The sequence below is a fragment of the Dryobates pubescens genome (assembly GCF_014839835.1).
Source record: "Dryobates pubescens isolate bDryPub1 chromosome 38 unlocalized genomic scaffold, bDryPub1.pri SUPER_38_unloc_1, whole genome shotgun sequence".
Lineage (NCBI taxonomy): Eukaryota > Metazoa > Chordata > Aves > Piciformes > Picidae > Dryobates > Dryobates pubescens.
Window position 1 is genome coordinate 926,735 of NW_026530684.1, and position 24,064 is coordinate 950,798.

Below are 24,064 nucleotides of genomic sequence, written 5' to 3' on the forward strand. Positions count from 1 at the left end.
GAGACCTGTCTCATTGAAGTCATTGGTCTAGTCCCCTCATAAGTAGTCTTTGTACAATGTGGTCTTGCCTAGCCATCCTTCACAGAACACTTTAGGTTCCTCTGAGACCATTTGTTACAGTCATGTTTTTCCCTCCCCTTCCGAGGAGCTCGGAAAGGTGTCAGAGGATTAGTACCACTGAAAACTGCAAAAGGAAAGTGTCACTGAGGTAGGAAGACTTCACAAAAACTAGCTTAGGGGACTGTACAGTATCCAGAATTAAATTTTGTAGCAGTCCATAAAATTGAAGTATGAACCAAGGGTTAACAACCTTGAATTTTGCCCTTAAAATTAGTCCAAGACAATCTACTGCATTATAAATACAGCTGTAATGTCTGGTGTCCTGGTGATTGATGTGCCCAAGAGCCACCTTTGTCGGCAGTCTTTTAAGCAGTAATCCTTCATTTTGGTCTTAATAATGAGATAGGCACCTCCTTCCTCTTTGAGCTATCAATTTTTTACCTGCCAGTAGTATCTGATGTACTTGCTTGTACTCTTCTTAGTGCCTCCCATCAGCCAGTACACGTAGTCAGCAATCATGGCGCTCCTGATGACAAAAGCAGAATGAATGAGTGTGTGGGGAGAGAAGAATGGATACAGCAAAATGCAAAGCAGGTAACAGTAAAAGAGTGTAACGTGAGGTTTGTGTCAAAAGATTACACAGAACTCTCAGTCTTTGTCCAACTTGAAGACAAGCATTAGTAAACATTTTTTAGTTAGCAAAACCATCTGTGAACACACGACCCTGTATTTTCTTTTAACAGCTTTATCACCTTTCACTCTCAGCAAATATTTAATGACTGCAACAGAATACTTTAGCTTTTCTTCTTTTTTTTGCTTGACAGTATTTGTGAGTGAAGTGTCTTAGATACATTTCTACTCTCACAGCAGCAACATGTAAGCACCCTGCAGCGTGCAGTCTGGGCACATCACTTGTCTGTGGCACACTCAGACACAGTTCACCTTGGATTAAACTGTATCTTATAAAACAAAGTCCCCAAACTGAAAGTAATCAGCTCTCTTGCTACATAATTGGGTATGCTTTAGTACTCCCACTGTCTGTGACAATCACTGCATTACTCTTCCTAGACTGAGGGGTATTAAAAAACTGCTGTGCCATGGATATGAATGCAGAGTTTCAACAGACTTTAGAAAATCAGTTTGCTTTTATGGCTGCCTCTCCACACTGCTCTCCGTTTCCTTTCCCCTAGAGATTCCAAATCCAATTAAATGTGACTAGATGGAATCCCAAATTGGCACTTTAGTCAATTAAACATATAATAATCTTGTGTACCTGATTACCAGCACCAAAAGTTTGTTGATGTAGTGCTGTCACTGTGTACTTCTGCATGTTCCCCTTATCATTGTCTATATATTAATTGTGCTTTGACATTACTGTAAATTGAATTTGAAATTTGCCCCTAGTTGAAAGTGTCTCACAAACAGTAATCCCAATCCTGTTGTAATACCCTTTCAGGATGTACTTTCCAAGGCTGTATTATTCTCTTAGTGAGATATAACCAAAAATACATGGATTTCACCATAAACATTTCAAAGCAGGCCCAGTATCAGGGGGTAAGATATTGTTACAAACAGGAACTCAATCTTCCCTTAGATGTTCTCATACAGCTCCCATTCATTTCACTGGGAGAAAAGCAATTCAGTAGGATCCATGGATTTCTACATAAGGAATAGATTTAGCCATAAGCTTTATGCAATGCTCATGCAAATCACTGGCAAAAATCCTTTTGACTGCACTGGAACAAAGACCAGTTCCTGACTGAACATCGTCAGCCACCACAGGATGAACAAAGGAGTCAATGAGAGTTTTGCCAATAATTTTCAAGGCACTGAGGATTTCCTCCTTTGTTCATCCTGCTTAATTCCAGGAATGGCATATGGGTCCTGTGGATGAAGCAGAGCAGGTGAGCAAAGCATCCAGCTTTGCCAGCTTGACCTGGTGATGATTTTGAGGAAAGACCTTCACTGTGTCCTGAGGTGCAAAACAGAAATGAACATGCAGCACAAAACCCAGGGAAGGCTTCAAACCCATCTGTGACATTATTCTGCAGCTTTGGTGTGCTGGAGGCTGTCTACAAAGCTTCCAGCTACCGTGCCAATAGCAATAGGTAGTCTCTATCAGTGTATGTGGTGGTGGCCTCCTCTAGCCACCTCATCGGAGAGAAGGGACTTTCAGTCTAAATTTAGAGCAATTCTCAAGCACTAAAGCCTTGTCTTTTTTGGAATTAAAGACCTTTGCCAGCAGTCAGTTGCAATTTTGGATCCTACAGATATATTGCTCCTCAGCTGCTGTCATTTCAAAGATTAAACCTGGCAAATACTTAACCCCAAGCATCACCCTCTCACTGCTTGCTGCTACGGGTGCGTTGCCATGGGTCAGACACCATCAGTCAACACAAAGGAACTTGTTGAGTACTTTGCCATCCCTGCCACAGGCCACGGACAGGCAAAGAAAGGATCCACCCACCAGCAGCACAACACAACGTCCAATCTGTGACCTACCACTCCTCAGTAACAGCCAATGCGTTCTCCCAGCATGGCACTGCTTTCATAGGTGAAGATGTGTACAGAGCCTTGGACAAATCTAGACTCTCAGACAAGGTGCTTCATCTTTCTGTGTTTCTCAGTGTTTTCTGTAAAACCTGGACAGTCATATTTGACTGATTTACTTATCCAGTGCACCAATCCTCCTGGGACAATCTTTTGCTCATTTCTCTCAGCCTGCTACACACAATGTTGCTCTGCTCATGGCAGAGGTCCCTGGCATTGCTGCACTCCAGACAAATACCTTTCCCCTTCATTCTGCCTTTTTAATTTGTTCTTATTGCAATAACCAGAAGCACACTCACATTGCCAGCATTCGTGTTTAGTTTTTCAACATCTCTTTTAAACCCTGCTAGACTTCTCCTGCATTGCCATGTGTCACCTCAGGAATGGAGGCACACACATAAAACCCCTCTGAGCCTTTCAAACACCTCCATCCCTGTTTCACTTCTCAGTTCCTTGGCAAACAGGGAGCACACACAGGTCGGGACTGACACTGGCTACTGTGACCCTGGCACTTATGAGGGATCTTAAAACCCTCCACTTTCAAAAGAAATGTAAGCATTAAGGCTTTATGTGTATGGCTGCATCCAACCCTGAATAGGAGTGTGGTGGTTTGAAAGGAAAGGCTCTGCTTTCCCTTCCCCACTGAGAAAGAGACCACGGCCAGTGTGCCCCTTTCTTAAAGGCACAGCCTCAAACGGTCACAACGCCCAAGTCAGAGATTTTGCTTTGAAGGTCTCCAAGGCTCAGTTCACAGAACCAAAGTGACACATGGAATAGGGAACTATGAACTTCCAGACACAGAGGTGTTGGTGAAATGATGCTGTCTGAATATAGTTACAGGGCTGGGCATTGAAAAATACTTAGAAACCTAAACACTCAGAAGCCAAAGGATGGCTACTCAGGCAGGTGAAAAGGCTGCTTCCCTCGGAAATGCACTAAGGCACAAAGCACTGCACTGGGCTCCTGACTCCTAGGGAGTGCCTATCCGTGTGGCCCATAGAAATCCATGTAACAAAGACTCTCAGTAAGAGACTGATGAGCCTGAGACACTCTGAAATGAGATTAAAGTGAAATATTTAAAGAGATACTGAAGTGAAATTACTATTCAAGATCCTCAGATTCAAACTCCTGGAATTCAAACTGTCTGACTCTGAAGCTTTCCTTCTTGCATCTTGTTGGGAAATGGTTTGAACATCTGTGCAAATTAGGCCTTGAAGGACTTTCTGTTATTAATATAGCAATGGAGTAGGAGTTGTGGAAAAGTTCTGATGCTTGGTATGGTGAAGTCAAGCTGCCCTTGAGAAGGAAGGCAAACAAGATAAGAAGTAGGTGAAGATCTGGGAAAAAGGGCAATTAGGAAATTCCACAGAGTAGTGAAAACAATGATGTAACCTTTTAGAAAGTAACCAATAGTGTGTGTTAAATTAGAATAGAATTAACTATGTATAAGATAAGACTATAAATAAGGAAGTGTGGAACAATAAAGTTGAAGCTTGCTTATCAATCATACTGATTGCTGCGAGTCTTTCCCTCACCCCCCTCGCCGATGGATTTCTCTTCCCGACAGCATCTGATGACATTGTCTGGGGAATAGGTAAATAATGTAGCTGAAACAGTCACTCTTACAGTGACCTAACTCCACAAGCCCTATAATTGTTGTTTCTGTCTGTATGTCTACTTTAACCTCTTTTGTTTGGGTTAGCCCAGTGGTACTTACACTTTCACCTGTCCTAAACACATCCTGTGTCTATTTGTTCAAGGAGCTGGTAAATTAGTTACAGAACCAGCTGTAACCTTCATTTCTTTTTGTACATTCAAAACATTGCTCCAACCTGTAGACTGATAAAATGCCACCTACAGATCAGTGGGGCAATCTGTAATGGCTGAACTAGCCATCCATTGTGAATTGCAGTCGATTTTATATGTAAAATTATAGGTGGAATGAAGCATATAAAAGTCTAGAACATATTGTAGGCTAGTATTTTTGTTAAAGGCTTATGGAGATAATATCTATCTTGAGAATGAATTGGAGTTGCTTTAGCATTCACTAGAACTCCACAGATACAAAGAAGCTCTGTAGTGAGTATGGTAGGAATGAGTAGGATTAATTCCCCTCCCCAACAGGCATCTGGGAAGAAATTTCCTGATAAATTAACTGAGATCCCCAGAAACAGAATGAGGGATGACTCCCTGCCATGGTACAATAGCTGCATATTCAGTGCAATATGTAATATTAGCACTTGGGATCAGCTCAGTTGGGATCACCTCTTACATTGCGTGGCCAGACCTCACTCTGAGTTGTACCTCTGGAGCGACTGTCTAAGAGTTCAACTTTGAACCCTCCTTAGCACAAGGAACATAAGATACAAAAGGCTGGGAAAAGAGCTCCCATTCAGACCATGTAATACATTTTCCTGGGGTTGGGGGGGGCTTTTTTTACAGTTTTTAAAGACAGTAGGATTAAACTCTAAAGGCAAAGATCAAAGACATGTGCAGTCTGTTCCTACTCTGACAGAACCACCTCACTGCTATTCCAAAATGCTGGCCTCATATTTACAGAGCTATCCACCAGTTCTGAGTTATTAGTTCCAAATACTTAAAACATGCCCAAGTTTCAGGTGTGCAGCCCATCCAAGAGCTCTATCAGACAGGAGAGACGAAGTACTTCTGATAACGCACCTCCAGACACACCTTTAGCAGATGTCAGAGAACATATGACTTCCTTCCTTCAAAACATGAGGCTTGATACTCAAATACTGTTTTTCCTAGGCGCTAGTCAGGGCCAGTACAAACTTCCACAATGTATCCAAACCCATCTGGGGTAAGGTAGTCAGCCTGGATCCGAAGATCTCTTGCTATATCTGCTCCATCTGGCCACTTGGTGGTGCAGAATAGTAAGATCTATTTCTACACGTGGAAGCCAGGAGCACACCACAGCCTCTCTCAGCCTATCTCCAGGCATGCTTAGGACTTGTAGTAAACGAGTCAAAGGAGGCTTTTGCTGCCTGACAGCTGCTGACACTAACAGCCCGGGTACAACGAAATCATTCACTGCAGCCACACAAGCCTGTGAGAAGAAAATGGATGGTGCAGGTTTAAGAAATGTGTGGAATTTTCTGGAATCCACCAAAGTGTGGCATTTCCAAAGATGAACAATTAACATTGTTGCTAAACAGCTGCGTGTCGATTTGCCATTGGAAATGCGAGAAAAAGAGAGGAGAGCAAGGCTCAAGGTCACCTCCTTAAACCTTGGCTGCTCCCCTTGAGCTGCACAGAAAAGAAAGGAACCCCAAAGGGTAGAGGAGGGTTTCTCTGCAGATGGCAAAGCGTGAGGAAGAACCACAGCCTGTGCATGGTAGAGCAACTTCCATTCGTCTGTGATATTCAAACCCAACTGCTGCTAAGATCAGGAACTGTTAACTGTCAGAAAATTACCTTTGCTCCTTACTTCAAGTGATCTCACCTGGATCTGCAGGAGGTGGTACTAATAGAAGGCCTCAGCCATTGCCATGTGATATTAGTCCCATGCAGACCCACTGCTTGGAAAGGGTAAGTATAACTCTATTTGTGCAGTGTAACAGGAACGTCAATATTTAGATCAGCTCTGATGCAGACACCTGGTCATTTGAGATCTCTAATGCAAGAGGGCTGAGCCTGAGCTATGAGATGCAAAATAAGCTACTTCATTCTTCTTGATGACCTTATTTTCTTCTGAAATTCGAAGAGGAAAGTGATGTTTGCAAGTGAAATAAGTAGGAGGTTGTCATCTTAATGTCATTATCCCATTTGAAAAGTGAACCTAGTAATAGCAGTTAATTTTTAAAGAGCTCTATATATCCTAAATAAATGTAAAGCCATTATTTTGACATTAGAGAGCCACTTGGAAACCACTACACGATGAGAGACAAACAGAGCTCCAGAATACTGAGCAGGAATGAAATTACTGCCAGGACTGACCTGTATCACTAGCCCCAAAACGTGGTAAAAAGTTATCTGTGCATAACACCTTGGTGTTGCTAATTGCTGTAGAACGCTGGCTGAAAGTGCCTTGTAAACATTGCACCAGTGAGCATTCAAATGAGAAGCTGCTAGAAAAGCCTTCTGTCCTGCCAAACCCTTCTAGCTTGATGATGAGGTACGCCTGCTGAAGTTTGTGGGTCACCAGCCCATTGCTAGAAAGCAGGACTAAGTTTGCCTGCAAGGAAAACAGCACTTCTCTTTAGAATCCATTTCTTATTTTGATAATTGCCTGTCCCCTGGTGTGGGGACACCAGTTATGAGTGGTGTGAGCAATCTGGCAGTTCAGGCCTAAGAGCCTGACATGGTGGTAGGCCATGCTCAGCAGAAGTGCAGAGCCAGCTACCAGTATGCCAAAACAGTGCTGTGCCTGCAGCACTGTAACTAAAACAAGACGCTGGTAGCTAGAAACATAGTGAGTTATCTCGGGACAACAGGACATGCACCTGCATCAACAAACCTCGTGTGTCATCCATAGTTGGACCAATAATCTACCATAGTGTGATGTGTGGTCACTCCTAGGGGACCAATGAGTCCATGCCAACAAGGCATACCAAGGTTATAGAAATTGTAGCAGTTTCCTTGCTACACACTTCTTCTTCTTCTTTTCCTGCCTGTCCTGTCTCCTCTCCTTCCATGCTTTACTGCACCATGCTTTCACCATAGGCCTGAGCCATAGGCCTGCAATACTGGAACAATAAAGGATCAATACCCGATCATATTGGTCAGCCGTATTGATTCCAAGAACCTCCGTCGTCGCCATATCTGGCTAAACCCTGGATGCTAACAACTTTCTATGTTGCATTGAGATTGCTGCACAGCGATGACAAAGGCTTCTCATTTCATGGCAACTGCCATGCAAGGCAAGGGCACAGGAATTGCTTTACAACTGTGTGTTAAGCAATGCATGGGGAAGGGACAAATCCCTTGAAATGGCAGGGGATGCTCAAGAGAAGGGGCCGCTAAGTCCAGCAGGATCTTGGACTGATGTGAAACAGGTACTAGTCGAAATGGACACGCTGCACAAAACCCAGGAGGTGTGGGAGGCCCCAGTGCCTGTGCTCGCTTCACAGCTGAGCTGGTTGGCAAGAGATGGGACGCTGGAACGACCTGGTCACAACGGTGGTGCCATGCAACTTCCAGAGGTGTGTGGGCTGTGCTTGATCTGGGCTCTAGCTGGTGCTTGTTGTGCTCTTTGGACCTCATGCTCCCAAGTCAGGGAGATAACCTTCTAGTGTCGACGTTTGGATTTTATTCTGGTAGGGGATGTGGAAAAACACATTACTGAAGGCTTTCTTTTGCCTCTGACATGGCCCTGTCTGAGCGAGCTCTTGTTTGACACTTGGGCAGTCTTGACTATAAAGAATAATGTGTGTGGCACAGCACTCACGGCCGGACACTTTAGCTATGGACCAACATCAGACGTTGATGGCAAATTAAGTAACAGGCCACGGGGACCCTCTTTCGGGCTTTGGTTGATCCCAGCCCTTGTCAGAGCTCCTTTCCTAGATCCAGTTGGTGAAACACTCCTTGCAGAGTGGTACTCTGGCGAGGGAGAGGGTCACCAAGCCAGCAAAAGAGCTCTCAACCCCTTTCATGCCTGAGGGCCCCAAATGGATCCCGTTTCTTTCCTTCTCCGGGGCAGCGCCGGCCCCCTGCAACGCGCCTGCCGTGGGAGGCGGGGCCTGCCCCGTGCCCGAGCGGGCCTGGCCGCCACGGAGGAGCCGCGCCGGGCCGGGCCGGGCCGGGCCGGGCCGGGCCGGGCGCGGGGTGCCGGCGGGCCGCGGCTCGCCAGCCGCAGCTCGGGGCCGCCGCGAGGCGCTGGGCTCGGCGGTTACCGCCGTAACGGCACAAAAGAGCCGTCCCGAGGCACCGCAGCGCTCCGGAGGCGTTCTCGGTGTCCGTGGGGGTGGGAGGGCAGTTGCTGCGGCAACAGAACTGAAAGTATTGATACAGAAATTGATCTTTTTTGTTTGTTTCGGTTTTGGAAAACTGAAACAAATAGAATACAGCATGAATATAAACACCTCTCTCCCTCCCTCTCTCTCTCTATTCCCCCCTAGAGAAGATCTGGCAGGTGCAAAGGCAGGTGGCAGACATGAGGATGGGTGCAAGGGGCAGGCTCCCTGAGCTTGCATTTCCCACCCCAGTCATGCATAAATCTTACCTTGGTACAACTGTGTGCTTTGTAGAACAAAACTGGACACACATGCTGACACAAGTTCATCGCCCAGCTTTCCCTACATTTTCAAGTGGGACTTGAAGGGAACACAGACCTGACCTCTCGGAATCATGGACTCACTGAGATTGGAAAGAACCTCTAAGATCATTGAGTCCAACCATCAGCCCAACACTAACATGCCTGCTAAGCAGTGTCCTGAAAAGCCATGTCTACATGTGCTCTGGAGTATTTCCAGGCATGGTGATTCAGCCACCTCCCTGGGCAGCCTGTTCCAGTGCCTGACCACTCTTTGAGTAAAGAAGTTTTTTCTCATGTCCGGTCTAAACTTCTGCTGGCACAACCTGAGGCCATTTCTTCTCTTTCTGTTGCTGCTTAACTTGGGAGAAGAGACCAACCCCTCCCTCACTACCATCTCCTTTCATGTAGTTCTGGAGAGTGAGGTGGTCTCCCCTCAGCCTCCTCCAGCCTGAACAACCCCAGTTCCCTCAGCTGCTCCTCATAAGACTTGTTCCCTAAACCCTTCACCACCGCTGAACATGATCCAGCGCCTCAGTGCCCTTCCTGTAGTGAAGGGCCCCAAACTGAACCTAATATTCAAGCTGTGGCCTCATCAGTGCCAAGTACAGGGCTAAGGTTTACTGGCAGATTTGGTTTGCCTTTCAGCTGATGGGAATATTTAGATTCTTTTATAGATACACATAAATAAGGATGTAAAAAAGCTGAGTCAGCTGTACCACAGCTATTACAATTCTTAACCTTCTTTCTTCTTGAGGATTGCTTACCCTTCCTCTGTGCAGTCAGATGAGTCTGAGTTGTTTGTTCTGGCAGAGGGACAGTCTCTTTTCCCTTACATGTATACAACTAATTTCAAGTCACTAGTGTTCTAACTGGTGATGAAAGAGCTCTCTTAAGCTTTTCACAGAACACAGTGACACTGTTAAATCAGCACAGCATTTTGATTAGCAGAAAGATGAGAGCTATACAGCTTCATGAGTGAAAGAAGCAAAATCCCCTCTGTACTTAAAACTTTGTTTTCAAACAAATGGGTAGCCTTATTTTTTTGTAAGTGACATAAAATTGTCACCTTACTGCTGACTCAGGGCTGTTCAGTGTCCACAATAGCCTGCACTACGTGAGTGAAGAAGAAAAATTGCTTTCATGCCTTATTGCTCATCTGGTTAGACCTTTTGCAGCCGTGTAACAGGCAGCTGTGGGGTCACAGCCCATGGGCTTGGTGACTTCAAGGACACGTTGGCTCTGATAACTCTTCTTTTAGGAACCTTGAGCCTCACTCTTGGGTGCATGTTCCCTTTATAGCACTTGTGTCCTTGAAAGTCAGGGCTGGTGGTTTATCTGCTCTGTCCCTAGAGTTAGTATGGTCTTCTGAGCTGCTTCTGCCACTTGTGGTTACCCTTGCACATCCATGTCTCTTCTTTCATCTTTCCCTAAGGTAGCAGTCCTTATGTTGCCAGGAAGATTGAGTTTTTCTTGGCCTTCTCCAAAGGCATTTTCTTGGGTTTGGGACAGATGTGAGCTGAAGGCCCCTTCCTCAATTTTCCATTCTGATTATTAAATGATCTTGTAATCATCTCTGACCGTGTGTCCTTTGGAGGGTATTTCCAGTACCTGCTATTGGAGGCTGATCCTAAGCCTAAATACCTTCTAATACTTAAAACATCCTGATAACTTCCTGACTGAATTTATATATAATGCATTTGTGTCCATTTGTTGAAGGGGAAGGTGGGCTTTCAACTGAAATAGGTTTTCTCCCATCTGAGTTTTAAATACTCAGTTGTCAAGAGCGGTCCTCTGACATCAGAGATACCAACTGGAGAGAAAAATATTTGCTAGCTGACATGGTAGTGACAGTGGTTGCAGCACTTTGGAGATGCTGTGACCCCCACAGTGGTGTTTCTGGGATTGCTTTACAATGCCAAATGGCCTTAGGCTGCACTCTGCATGGTGGCACCCTCTCACAGTGCTATCCCAAAGGAGTCGCTGTGCAGCTGACAGAATTCAGAAGGCATGTAGATATGGGCATAGCAAACTCCTTCAATTAATTCGGATGTCCTTGTAGTCAGACTGCTTCATGTGCTTATTCTCCTGAAACTGGGCTGTACTAGTGAAGATTACACAGAGGGGAACCTAAATTACAACTGCCCCTACTCTAACCTGTGACTTTCTCTGAATCAAGACTTCTGTCTGGTGTGCCCTCAGAGACAAAATCTCAGCTTGATAAGTAGGCTGAGTTAAATGTGATTATCCATGCTGCTCATGCCACTCCTGTTCATGTATCCAGTACAGGGTTCTGGATGTATTTAATGGACTAGGCAATAGAAATCACATGAGGGAGTGGAAAGGCACAGGATACTTGAAAGCAGAAAGAAAGAATTGGGTGACCTTGTTCTTGGGCAAAAAGCAAGCAGAAATAAATGATGGCTTAAAGGCATTTGAACAAAATGTAGGAAAAGGACAAGTTTGTATTTCTGTAAACTGCAGCTGAACATCTGTATGTCATGGTCTATCTGCAATGAGCTGAGTACATTCTGCACCATGAGTGGGCTTTGACTAAGACCAGTGACTCCAGTGAGATGACAGAAGTAGGGCTAAGCTTAGTTTAACACAATCTGCACAAGCAGCTCTGCACAGTTGCTATAACACTATGTTAAACTAGGCTAAACTCTGAATACTGCTATAGTCACTGCTTTTGGAACCACTCTGGATTCGGTCTGTCAGAATGCTCCTCTGCTCTACAAAATACACAATCTCATTTAAAATCATCTAGTGTCCTGAAAGCTACTCAGTGTGGGGAAAAAAAGGCTGACACAGTTGCCTCTTGCCTGCTGATGTAGTAAATGCACTGATTGCTTATCTGCAGTAACACCAACCACTGGTGTTTTGGGTTTTTAGGGGGGGATTCATATTTATGAACATCACCTTGCTCCATACTCTCTTCTCAAATATAAGCATTTATATGTATTGCTTCTTAGGAAATATCAATGTGTTTAAAAAACCCTGTGTTATTGAGATTATTAAAAAGGATCATCTTCAGCCTGGCTTCAAGAAGGAAGCCTTCCTTACCCATCCTCCCCACCCCAGCACCCAAACCAGTTCACAGAATCAACAAGGTTGGAAAAGACCTCAAAGGTCATCGAGTCCAACCTGTCACCCAAGACCTCATGACTACTAGACCAAGGCACCAAGTGCCATGTCCAATCCCCTGCTTGAACACCACCAGGGACGGTGACTCCATTCCACTCATACCACTTCAGCTGTTGGTGGATTTTGGGGTTTGAAATCCTGGGCAGAATTCCCTACCTGTCACATATTCTCCTAACACAGCTCTAAAATGTCTGGCTGATCAGTGGGCCTCAACTCTTGATGATTGTTCAGCAGATGACAATTTCTATTCCAATCAACACACCAACAGGATAAACGAGAGACTCTTATCAGTGAGATGTAAAAGGAGATGTGGGAAATACCACACCACTGCATTGTTCTTCAATAAAATGTTTCACTTTCTTAATGTAAACCAGTTTTGGTTTGAAAAGTGGCTGGGTTTATGGTCAAGTGGAACATCTCAGGTTTGTCTGAAATCCTATTTCTAAAGAAATACAGAGGAAATGTTTCTGTGCCTCGAGGACCCAATTTCTTCTCCCTGACCTGATGTCTGTAAACTAGTGGGGATTACTTTGACATAATCTCAGTGTATGTCCTGCAGAAGAAGTGCTGGTCCTGAAGTTTTTGGCTGAAGTCCAGCACAGAAAATTGAAGTTCATCTTCCCAAATCCTCTCTACGACTCTGCTCGGATGCAGTCTGTTCCTCTCCCTGTGCAAACTGGTTTGCTGCTACTTGAATAGCTCCAGAGCTCTACCACGGGCATCCATCTTAAATGATGAGCAAAGTGACCCTTTCAGTCTCTTGCCTAATTCCCACTGACTGTTCTGCCATTAGTTAGCTAATGATTTGTGAAATATTTTGTGATACCCCCTGTGCTCTTCAGCTGAACAGTCCTTTGTGAGTGTCTAATGTTAGTGTAGTGGTAGTGGTGATCAGTCACCATTGCATTTCCTCCTGCATTTCTTTCATTTTAAGTAGTTACAAACTTCTGCTGCATGATGAAACTTCAAAGATTTTGGCAGCATTAATGCAGGCATACAAGCAGAGCTTGCAGGCTGTCTTCTGCCAGCAGTTCCCGTTCACACCAGCAATCTCATCAGCTGCACACAGGCTATATTTTGCCACAGTGTACCCTGAGATTGTGGGGTTTGGTGGGGCTTGCTTTGTTTGGTTTAAACTGTTATTCCTCCCTCTCCCCCTGACCTTGGAGCACACCTGAGCTTCTGCCCAGGGTTATGGGGAAATCAGGGAGTGGCAGATGCTTGTGTGCATGTAGCTTTTAACCCTAAAGCACCCCTGGGACCTGATCAGGGCTCAGCCCTGTGCCCAGGAACAAGTAAATGCTCCTACAGGCATTAGCCTAAACTGCAGCTAGGGACATAATTGGAATGATTCATGTTACACCAACTGGGAGGATTGGAGCTCTGCTGCATGTGAGATCGTATACACAAAGCCAAGGCAGAGCTCCCACTGGTTTTGGAAAAGCCTGGGTATAAGATGATGTCTTTACTACTGAGAGCTGGAATGAAAGGGATGCAGAGAAAGCATTAGACATCCACAAGCACCAACATACCTTGCAGCTTCGGAGCATCTCCCTAAGCGCCTAAATGCAGCAGCTTGGCGCATGTGGTTCTGGAAGTGAGTCGGGTTCTTGCTGATGCTCCTTTAAAAGAGAAGAGAGATGGGTAAGTTGAGATTTCTGTCTCTTGCATTGTTAAAAGCTGCTAAGAATCAAACTGTGGTTTGGCTCTTGCTGTGTGAGCTACTTCTATACAACTCAGCACTGTAGGTCTCCGATGTAATAGGAACTCTCTCTTGACAGCTGTGGGATGTGAACAAGCATTACTAAATTTTTTTGTTGAGGTTATATCATAAATGCAGTTTCATTAGGGATTTGTGTGTTGTTCTAGAAAACAGTTCCTGTGGTAATATTCTATATTGTAGATAACATAAGGAAGAATGCTGCAGTACAACTTCTTCTTAACCCCTGGTGCCACAAACGTGAGTGACAGCTGTCTGACTCATCTGCCTGGACAAACTGTGCATCCAGAATGTGTTCTAACTTGGAAGACTTTGAAATACTTTCTGTAGCAATGATAGATTCTACTTGGGCAGACCTTGGCATGTTGCTTAGCCCCTTAACTTCAGCAGATGCAATTCCAGCTGTAACAAATTACAGGCTTCAAGTCAATGTCAGAAAAAGCTGGAAGGATACAAATAGCATAAGCTAAGTAGTTAGACTGGCAGTCAGGGTAGCCTTCTGATGAGAGCAGAGGGAGGGGAAGAGGGACAGCTCCTTCTGCATCTAGTTAGTTCCACTTGTGAGATCTCCAGCCAGTGACAGGCATCTCTGGTCAGCACTTCTTCCATTGTCTGGAGAAAAGTTACACCTGGTGTCTTCTAGGATGCAGAGTTTAGTATTTATCGTTCTATGCTATATAAATATTGATCGTGGCATGTCTCCTAGAGTATTTAAAGATAGTTACGACCTTAGTAAAGAGGCTAACACTACATTCTGTTACAGAGGAAACTTGCAAACTGGCTTGTGTTTCCTCATTGAAAGTTTTGAGTAGCATGTTAACTTTAAAACTACTGCCCTTGTGATTTCACTCATCACCACATAACTGACTTCATAACCAAGTAATTAGCTGATTCATAACCTTGAGTCTATGACATATTTGTAGAGACATTCAGCTATAAATTCACATTTGTGGAAACACCCAGTGTATTTCAGAAGCCCAATAACTCCCTTTTCTGTATGTGTCAGCACCCATTGACTGTGTGTCTGTGGCCTTCAGAGGAGCTTTCAAAATAAGTTTAAACCTCAAAGTATCTCTGAGATGCTTTAGACTTGTGAATTAAATGAACTCCGCCGGCACTCTCTCCAAGGCTCACAGAGAAGGCCTAAAGCTCTAAATGGTTACATCCTCATTTGCAAGTGATTAGATACAGAAGCAGAGCATCAGTAGACCAGAAAAGCTAATGCTGAGGCCCCTACATCTGTGTTGGAGGTGGTTGGAGCTTTTATTTCAGACCGGAGTGCTCATTCTCATGAGCATTTTTCAGGCATCACACAGGGATATCAAGTTAAAGAAACATGCCACAATAGCCAATTTCTCTTCATCTCGGCCCTTACACCCACCATTTCCAGATCTAGGGAGGAAGAGCAGGGGGAAGGAGGCAGGTCACAGCCATCCTCAAGATGGCACTTATACAGAATTAACCAGGTTGGAAAAGACCTTAGAGATGGAGTCCAACCTATCACCCAACACCATCTAATCAACTCAACCCTGGCACCAAGTGCTTCATCCAGTCTCTTTTTAAGCACTTCCAGTGATGGGGACTCCACCATCTCCCCAGGCAGCCCATTCCAATGGCCAATCTCTCTTTCTGTGAAGAACTTCTTCCTAACATCCAGCCTTAACCTCCCTTGGCACAGCTTGAGACTGTGTTCTCTTGTTCTCTTGGTGGTTGCCTGGGAGAAGAGACCAACCTCCCTTCGGGTAGTTGCAGAGAGCAATAAGGTCTCCCCTGAGCCTCCTCCAGACTAAGAGTGCACATCCTAGGACCAGCTGTGGACTTCCTGTAACATGGTGGTAATCCTATTGGGAAGAGGTGTGACTTTCCACCTGTGATGGGCAGCTCTGTTCCCCTGCTTAGAAAGTTATTTGCAGAGGATTCCCATGGCACCAGCAGCCAAATTGCAGCTGGGCAGGAATGATCAGAAGCAGTCAGAAACAAAAACCAACATACTTTTTGTCACTTGCTGCCAGGCAGGTGGTGTTAACCTCATATCACATTTTCTAGTGCTTGACCCATGTACAGGATCTGCATGAACAGCAGTCTCTTCAGGCAACTGGATCAAGCCATATCGCTGGATCGGACCTTGTGTGCCACAAGGACCAAAACAGCTGAGGAAGTGTAAGTGCAGCAACAAAAAACACCTTTCTAACAGCAAGGTTCTGTGTTATTTTCCCATGTGCAAACAGCAAGGCACATGGTGTCAATACAGATTCATTTTAGCTTGCTTGGAGGGGAAAAAGGGAAAATAAACAAAGAAACTGTAAGGGGGTATAGTGTCTCATTGAGAAAGTTGTGTATATCATGCTTTGAAGGATCCTCCACTTTCAGCTCTCATGGAGTTCTGCATTGCTCCCTCCAGTTTCAAAAACTGTGAAACTTGACAGTGGGTGAGCTGAGTATGTGATGCACTGGGGGTTGCTTTTCCACATGCAACTGCAGCAGCTTTATGGATTTCTCTGTTGGGCCTGGCCCTCTGAATAACAGGCATAATTGAGGGGCTGCTTTGCTGAAATTACAGTCTCACAGTCTCACAGTATAACCAAGGTTGGAAGAGACCCCAAGGATCATCAAGTCCAACCTGTCACCACAGACCTCACAACTAGACCATGGCCCCAAGTGCCACGTCCAATCTCCCCTTGAACACCTCCAGGGATGGGGACTCCACCACCTCCCTGGGCAGCACATCCCAATGACGAATGACTCGCTTGGTGAAGAACTTTTTCCTCACCTCGAGTCTAAACCTCCCCTGGCACAGCTTGAGACTGTGTCCCCTTGTTCTGGTGCTGGTTGCCTGGGAGAAGAGACCAACCCCTTCCTCGCTACAACCACCTTTCAGGTAGTTGTAGAGGGCAATGAGGTCACCCCTGAGCCTTCTCTTCTCCAGGCTAAGCAACGCCAGCTCCCTCAGCCTCTCCTCACAGGGCTGTGCTCAAGGCCTCTCCCCAGCCTTGTTGCCCTTCTCTGGACACCTTCAAGTGTCTCGATGTCCTTCTTAAACTGAGGGGCCCAGAACTGGACACAGGACTCAAGGTGTGGCCTAACCAATGCAGAGTACAGGGGCACAATGACCTCCCTGCTATTCTATGCTCTGCATCAAGATTGTTTTCATTTGGGGCAAAAATTCAACTACTGACATTATTAGGCTGAGCAACATAAGGCCTAAATACTAATCTGAGGTTTCTTAGTCAGTTCTTGACTTCTCAGACCTTCACTGTTTTGCCATCTGCTATAATTGAAAATTGCCTTCTGCAACCAAAGGGAAAAATTGAATTTCTCAGCAAGCCATACGGGGTTATTAAGATCATTAAAGCCTGGTATGCCATAATGCCTGGGCCAGAAGGGCCACAGGGCATGTAAATATTGTGTGATTCATTTTATGGCTTCAGACTGCAAGCTAGGGATTATTTTGATGGCTATCTTATGATGAAAAGTGGTGGTCAAGTAGGTTACTGCAGATGTTGCTTGGGGAGGCCAATCTGTGGTACATTTGTTCAGAGCTGTGACAGATGAGAAGTGGTTTTCATAGTGTTTGATTGCAAAGGCTAAATGTTTTGTATTGGTCTGACAAATGATCAGAACCCGGCCAGTGTCCTCAATTATGCCAGGGATGCTAAAGGCAGCCTTAAATTTTGATAGTAGGAAGCCAGAGAATACAATCACTCCTCTTCAGAATGACCCAGACTTGGCTTCTTGTACAGGATCTAAAGGTGATGATCTAAATTGTACTCCCTTTTCTTTCTTAAGAATGGAACAGCTGTTCCTCTAAAGATGCCTGTTCTTTAAAATGAGCTGCTGGCCTTGTTCTCTGTTTTTCACTCTGTCTCTAGTTGTGACATCTTGGAAAGATTCCTTTCTAGCAAAACCCACTTCTATGGATTTGCTACAACTGTGGGTGAGAATATTAAAACTGATTTTTGGCTAATAAAGTTTCAGAAATGAATGCAGGAGCTGTGAAATTTACATGAAATTAAAGAAAGGCTAGTTCAGTAAATGCAAATAAATGCAGGAATGCATATTTTAATTTGGATTCCTGATTAATGCCAAAGGATTACCAGCAAACCATTAAAATGTGGTGATGACACACAAACTCAATGAGAATAAAAAGTCTATCTGCACTAGCTAACTGCTGCCAGTAGCTAATGTTAGTAGGGGAGTGTAGTGAAGGCTGCTTATGGTCAGGATTGTGCCCCAAACGTTTCTGGAACATACTCCTCTGAGTGTTAACCTTCCTTTGTTTCCTCCTCCTTTCTGGGGGCAGCAGGGGGGATCCTGGCGCCACCGAGTCCAGGTAAACAGCCTGCGTGGGCATCGCATATACTTATGCCGTATTTGGTAGGTGTTAGTCCATTGGTTAACCTTGCGTTAGCAACAGACTGCTCATTGGGCCAGTATTCACTACGGCAAATGGTAAATAGGGGTCGTTTGGTAACTGACCCCCCCCACATCGCGTTGCAGCCCGTGAGTGTGTGCGTGCCAGTGCTGCCCTGGTCCAGCTTGTCCGAGACTCAACCCAGTGTCCCGAGAGGATCTCACGCTCCTTTGCCACCGTCACCCAGCTGCGTGCGGTGCCGTGGACAGTACCCCGTGGGATCAAGCACTGCGCGATCCCTTGCTGCAGGAGGAGCGCCAGCAGCCCGTGTGAGCCAGCGTCGCTGCCCTGCCACAGCCCCCCTCGAGCGGGAGCCCTTTGTGTCCTGGGAGGAGCAGCCGCCACGCGGTGCAGCCACGCAGCCGGCGCCGCTTCCTGTCTCCGTCTCACGGCACATCCGTGCCACGTTTCTGGACTATGAACATTATCAAGGGGAGACCTCGCGAAGTTCTCAGCTTGTAAGTCAAGCCTTTCTTTATAGAGTTGCCAGTGAAGGTAGCGTTTGGATTGCTGCGGGTGGAGGGTTGCCGGTCACTGACCAAGCCCTCCCCCCGCCGCTCTCTGGATTCGTTTCGATTCTAAGTTCTGTGAATTGTTTGATTCAATTGCCCATACACAAACGTTCTGTAAAGACAGCTTCACTCACCGAATAGCGATACCTGTGAAGGGTGACTGTAAATACCCCGTTGCAGAGTTTGTCTATATATATATAAAATAAATTTAACATATATTCTCATTTTCTGAGGGCATATTCACAACAGGGAGGTCAGCATAATTTTTTGTTCTTTCTGGAAAATGACTATTTCAAGGTTTGCCTTTCTTAATTATGCCTCAGAAAGTTGTTTTTCTTTCAACTGGTGTTCTGTTGTATCAGTTCCTGCGTCTTACTGCGTGACAGCCTTGGTCAGCAGATGCATTCCCATTCTGCAAGTCATTAAATGAATTGTATTGAAAATTGACATTACTGATGGCCACTTTTCTTTGTGCTAGGAAAGAGGAGTGAAGATTTTCTTTTTCTCTACGTCAGTTTTCCGGTGATTTCAGTCTAACTCCATTTATTTCTCTGTAGGTCATTGTTCCTGTTTTAAGACCATTGAATCCAAAGCATGTCTGAATAAGCTTTCGCTTCTGTAGCCCTGGAGTCAACACATCTTACTATTTTGAAAGTGAGAGAATTTAAAGGAGGCAAAGAAAAGTATTTCCTGTTCTAGTTATATTTATACAGTCCAAGCAGCTTCCTTATTTTAGTGTTCTTGGAAATCACAGTTAGAAAGAGAGTGGTCATTACCATCTCTCTGAAAGTTGAGAGTACAGTCAAACTTTACAGAGTTCTTTTTTTTTCTTACATTAGCAGGTTCTTTGAGAAGCCCTGAACAAATGTGGTTGGGTTTGGGTTTACATGAGATGTGCAGGTCATTTGGTGGTGGTTATTTATTTTTTTTATATGAGCCTCTCATAGTCTTCCCTACTTCGTTTGCTTAGGCTCACCTAACAGAATCCTCGGCCTGCAAGGAGTGTGTGCCTGCTAGATGTGCTCTGGGAAAGCAGATGCTGTTCTCTAACCACTCATGGGCATTCAGACCCCCAACCCAGATGGTGCTTGGAACTCATCTGAAGGATGGACCCCCCCACGACGTGGACTCAAGGTAGGCATAGCTCTTCAAACAAAAAGTGCTTGGGGAAGGGGTGTGGATGAATGGGGACAGGAGATGAAGAGCTTGTCATTAAGTCAGACTTCTCATGACTTTGCATGTAGGTGAATGAACCTGCTGCCACGACGGCATCACATTTCCTTACCAACATGTTATTCTTCCCCACTGTCTGCTGCGCGTCAGGCAGAAGCGTGTGCCGCCTCCTTTGGTTGTAACTCCTCTTTTGTAGTTCTATTTGAGATGATGGTATGAAAAAATTCTCACCCTGTGCTAATTGCAGTGTCCATCCTAATACATCTCATACAAGGGAAAAAGCTTAACAGAGCCCTCAGTTAATGAAGTGTTGCTGGCAGGACATGCATGCCCTTAACAAACTATCGTTATGCCTGAGTGGTAACTAAAGGCAGCACAAACCCGGCAAAATCCTAACTCGTCTGAAACGAAGGGGAATTTCATCCTCCACCATGCCCAAGTTTTGTTTCTGGCTTCTTTATGCATTGCTGGTGGTGCTGGTCTTTGATGTGGATCCAAAGTGAGCCCACGAGGAATTAGATAATGAAAATAATTTGAAGCCATCCCTGACCTAATCTGGCTTGAAAAAGATCAAGAGCCTCTAATATCATTACTGTTGTATAAGGCTGAGCGTGGTTATATTTGTCTGGCTTCAACCTTAAGTGCAATCACACAACACTTAGAGGATGGCCAAGGGATCAGGCCCAGCCAGCATGGGTTTAGGAAGGGCAGGTCCTGCCTGACCAACCTGATCTCCTTCTATGATCAGGTGACCCGCCTGGTGGATGTGGGGAGGCCTGTGGATGTAGTCTACCTGGACCTCAGCAAGGCCTTTGACACCGTTCCCCATAGCAAACTCCTGGCCAAGCTGTCAGCCCATGGCTTGGATGGGAGCACACTGCGATGGGTTAGGAACTGGCTGGAGGGCCGAGCCCAGAGAGTGGTGGTGAATGGTGCCACATCCAGCTGGCAGCCAGTCACCAGTGGTGTGCCCCAGGGATCAGTGCTGGGCCCCATGCTCTTTAACATCTTTATTGATGATCTGGACGAGGGCATCGAGTCCATCATCAGTAAATTTGCTGACGACACCAAGCTGGGCGCAGGAGTTGATCTGCTGGAGGGTAGAGAGGCTCTGCAGAGGGACCTCGACAGGCTGGGCAGATGGGCAGAGTCCAACGGCATGAGATTTAACACATCCAAGTGCCGGGTTCTGCACATTGGCCACAGCAACCCCATGCAGAGCTACAGGCTGGGGTCAGAGTGCCTGGAGAGCAGTCAGGCTGAGAGGGACCTGGGGGTGCTGGTCGACGGTAGACTGAACATGAGCCTGCAGTGTGCCCAGGCAGCTAAGAGGGCCAATGGCATCCTGGCCTGCATCAGGAACAGTGTGGCCAGCAGGAGCAGGGAGGTCATTCTGCCCCTGTACACTGCACTGGTTAGGCCACACCTCGAGTACTGTGTCCAGTTCTGGGCCCCTCAGTTTAGGAAGGATGTTGACTTGCTGGAACGAGTCCAGAGAAGAGCAACAAAGTTGGTGAGGGGTTTGGAACATAAGCCCTACGAGGAGAGGCTGAGGGAGCTGGGGTTGCTTAGCCTGGAGAAGAGGAGACTCAGGGGTGACCTTATTACTCTCTACAACTACCTGAAGGGAGGTTGTAGACAGACGGATGTTGGTCTCTTCTCCCAGGCAAGCAGTACCAGAACAAGAGGACACAGTCTCAGGCTGCGCCAGGGGAGATTCAGGCTGGATGTTAGAAAAAAGTTCTATACAGAAAGAGTGATTGCCCATTGGAACGGGCTGCCTGGGGAGGTGGTGGAGTCGCCATCACTGGAGGTTTTTAGGAGAAGACTTGACAGGGTGCTTGGTGCTGTGGGTTAGTTGCTTGGGCGGTGTTGGATTGGTTGATGGGTTGGACGCGATGATCTTGAAGGTCTCTTCCAACCTGGTTTATTCTATGTATTCTATGTATTAAGGGTGCTCTGAACTATGTATGTGACTTACCTGCACATCCTTACCTACTGAGCTATGAAAGCAGTAAATGTATAGGTGTCTACTGTAACTCAATGTTAGACTGATCCTTCCTGCACAAGATTTTTACATTGTCATTGTTTAATTTTTGTTGTTTCAGTCTTAGAAGTGTATCTAATCAGTATTTATTCTTACCTGTGTGCATGAGTCAGAGCATCACTAGGCCTCTTCATTTTTAAGCAGCACATTGCGAGCTTTGTCTCAATGAAACTGGCAATGCTGGAAATATCATCTGCAGATGCCTCCAAGGGATTTTCTACAGAAGTACCTCTACTGCAAAGCTGTACAAGAAACAAAACTCTAATTTACTACTGTTATATTACACCTTACAAGACATTATCCTTATTTCTGTTCTGAAAGCCAGCGCTTGCCAGAAAACATTGAATCTGGGGAGTGTTGACTTTTGACCAGCTGAACTTACCAGGCTGCATGCCCTTACCGTGGGGTGGGATTGAGCTTGCTCTCCCCACATTTCTCAATGAGTTGATCTTAAAATCTGTCTATGTCTAGGCTGAAATTCCTTCTTGGACTACAGTGAGCCTTTTTGCAGGAACCACAGGTATGTGGAAAGGATTTGGTTACTGGTAAGGGCAGAAGAGTCGAGAGGTTCAAACCCAAGTTTTATGCTCCCTGAGGGCTGACAGGTTTTACATATCTATCACTGTTCTGGCCTTTTTTGGAGACTGGAGCTCTCTGCAAAAGTGAGATTACAAGTGGCCCACCAAATTCAGAGGACATAGCATTTTAGTTTGTGCTGATTTCTAGGTGGATGCTGCTCTATAAAAATAAACTTGACGTGACTCTCTCCCTCCCACAGAAGCTAACGATGTTTCCTGCAGCACTCCTAAACCTAAGTCATTCCTGTTTATTGGCCCAACTTCAGATAAAGGCTTTACCTCCCTGCAGTGCGAACTTAGGGGTCTTTCTCAGTGTAAATAATTTGCTTGGAAAACATTAAATCTGGAACAAAGGTTTTAGGAAAGTATCAGCTGTCTGACTTCAGCTGAATCTGTGTGCTGCACTATAAATCTGTGCCTCTCATTACCTACCCTGTTTTATGGAGTGTTCCCATGACTGCCAGGGTGAGAGGAGTTGTCACAGAAGCCAAAAAAAAAAACCCCACCCAGCCAGCCCCAAAGCTTTCTACTGAAACATATATTGTGGAACCAACACACTGCAATAGTTTCTGAGGAACTCTGTATTTTGGACAACGTACTGAAATCTCCTTTAGAGGTTATGTGATTATGATGAACCATGACTTCTACTGGCACCTTATGAATTACACGGTCATAATACAAGGGATTTCCAATATGATTAACTGAGAGTAGCAGCACTAGAGAAATCTGGGAATAATGATGCAACTTTGAACAATCAGTTTTACTGCAAATGCTGCTAGCTCTGGCTTCCAGGAAACAGGAGCCTGGTGGATATAACTGTGGCCTACCTGCTGGGGTTTCCTGCGCCTCCTTTTTCTTCCCTCCGCCTGTGAAATTAATTGCAACCTTGCCAAAGTGCTAGGAACTCCCTCTTTTACTCTTTTCTTGTAGTATACTGATAAAACTCAAGGCTTTCTAAAATGTCAAAGGTCTTCAGATAACTCATTTGGCGGGGGTGGGGTGCTCAGCCTGAATCTGGAAAGGCCTCTGCTTTTGAAAACATAGAAATATCTGAAGGTCTGTTTAGGACAGCTCAAGTTTGAGCACTTAAAGGCAGGAAGTAATGACAATCACAGATTAGTTTCAAAGATCATAGCCAAGGTCATGTTATTTCTGTAGTATCTGAGGCAGGCAAGAAGTCTTTCCTTCCACAAGAACACAGCTTTTGGACTCTGAGCTACTGGAGAGAAAGACATCTGTGTCCAGGAGGCGGTTACCCACTACTGAACCTGTGCTTTCTCACAGAGAAATGAAAGGGTTTCTACACAAACCCAGTGGCTGTCTTTTGACTTTAGAGAAAAGAAGGGAAACAGAGTGCAGGTTGGAAATGCTGTGGGGGGAAAGGACACTGAACCAGACCTTTTGTTTAATCAAAGGATTAAACACTTCATCCAGTAGTGCATGGACATCTGGGGTAGAGTGGGAACCTCCCCTGATAATTGAGATATCATTTATCTCTGGTGGAGCTGGGATTAAATGAACAAACCAACCAGACCTGTGGGATTTTTTTTGTTTGGTTGGGTTTTGGGGGAGGTTTTGCCTTTTCTGTTTGTGGGGTTTTTGTTTTCACTGTATGGGACTTAAGTTCCCCCCATACATAAATAGAGGTGAAG

General features: G+C 45.4%; 1 protein-coding gene across 1 annotated transcript in view; it reads right to left on the bottom strand.

Annotated features, from left to right (window-relative positions):
* SPATA16 (spermatogenesis associated 16) overlaps positions 1-22,076 on the bottom strand; it is a gene marked incomplete at its 5' end in the record, with an annotated part of 45,246 nt that extends 23,170 nt beyond the window's left edge. The window contains 3 exons of the mRNA XM_054179095.1: positions 502-586; positions 13,504-13,593; positions 21,931-22,076. Of these exons, the coding sequence (XP_054035070.1) occupies positions 502-586; positions 13,504-13,593; positions 21,931-22,076 (321 nt within the window). The remainder of the gene's footprint in view (positions 1-501; positions 587-13,503; positions 13,594-21,930) is intronic.
* Between the last annotated feature and the right edge of the window lie 1,988 nt (positions 22,077-24,064).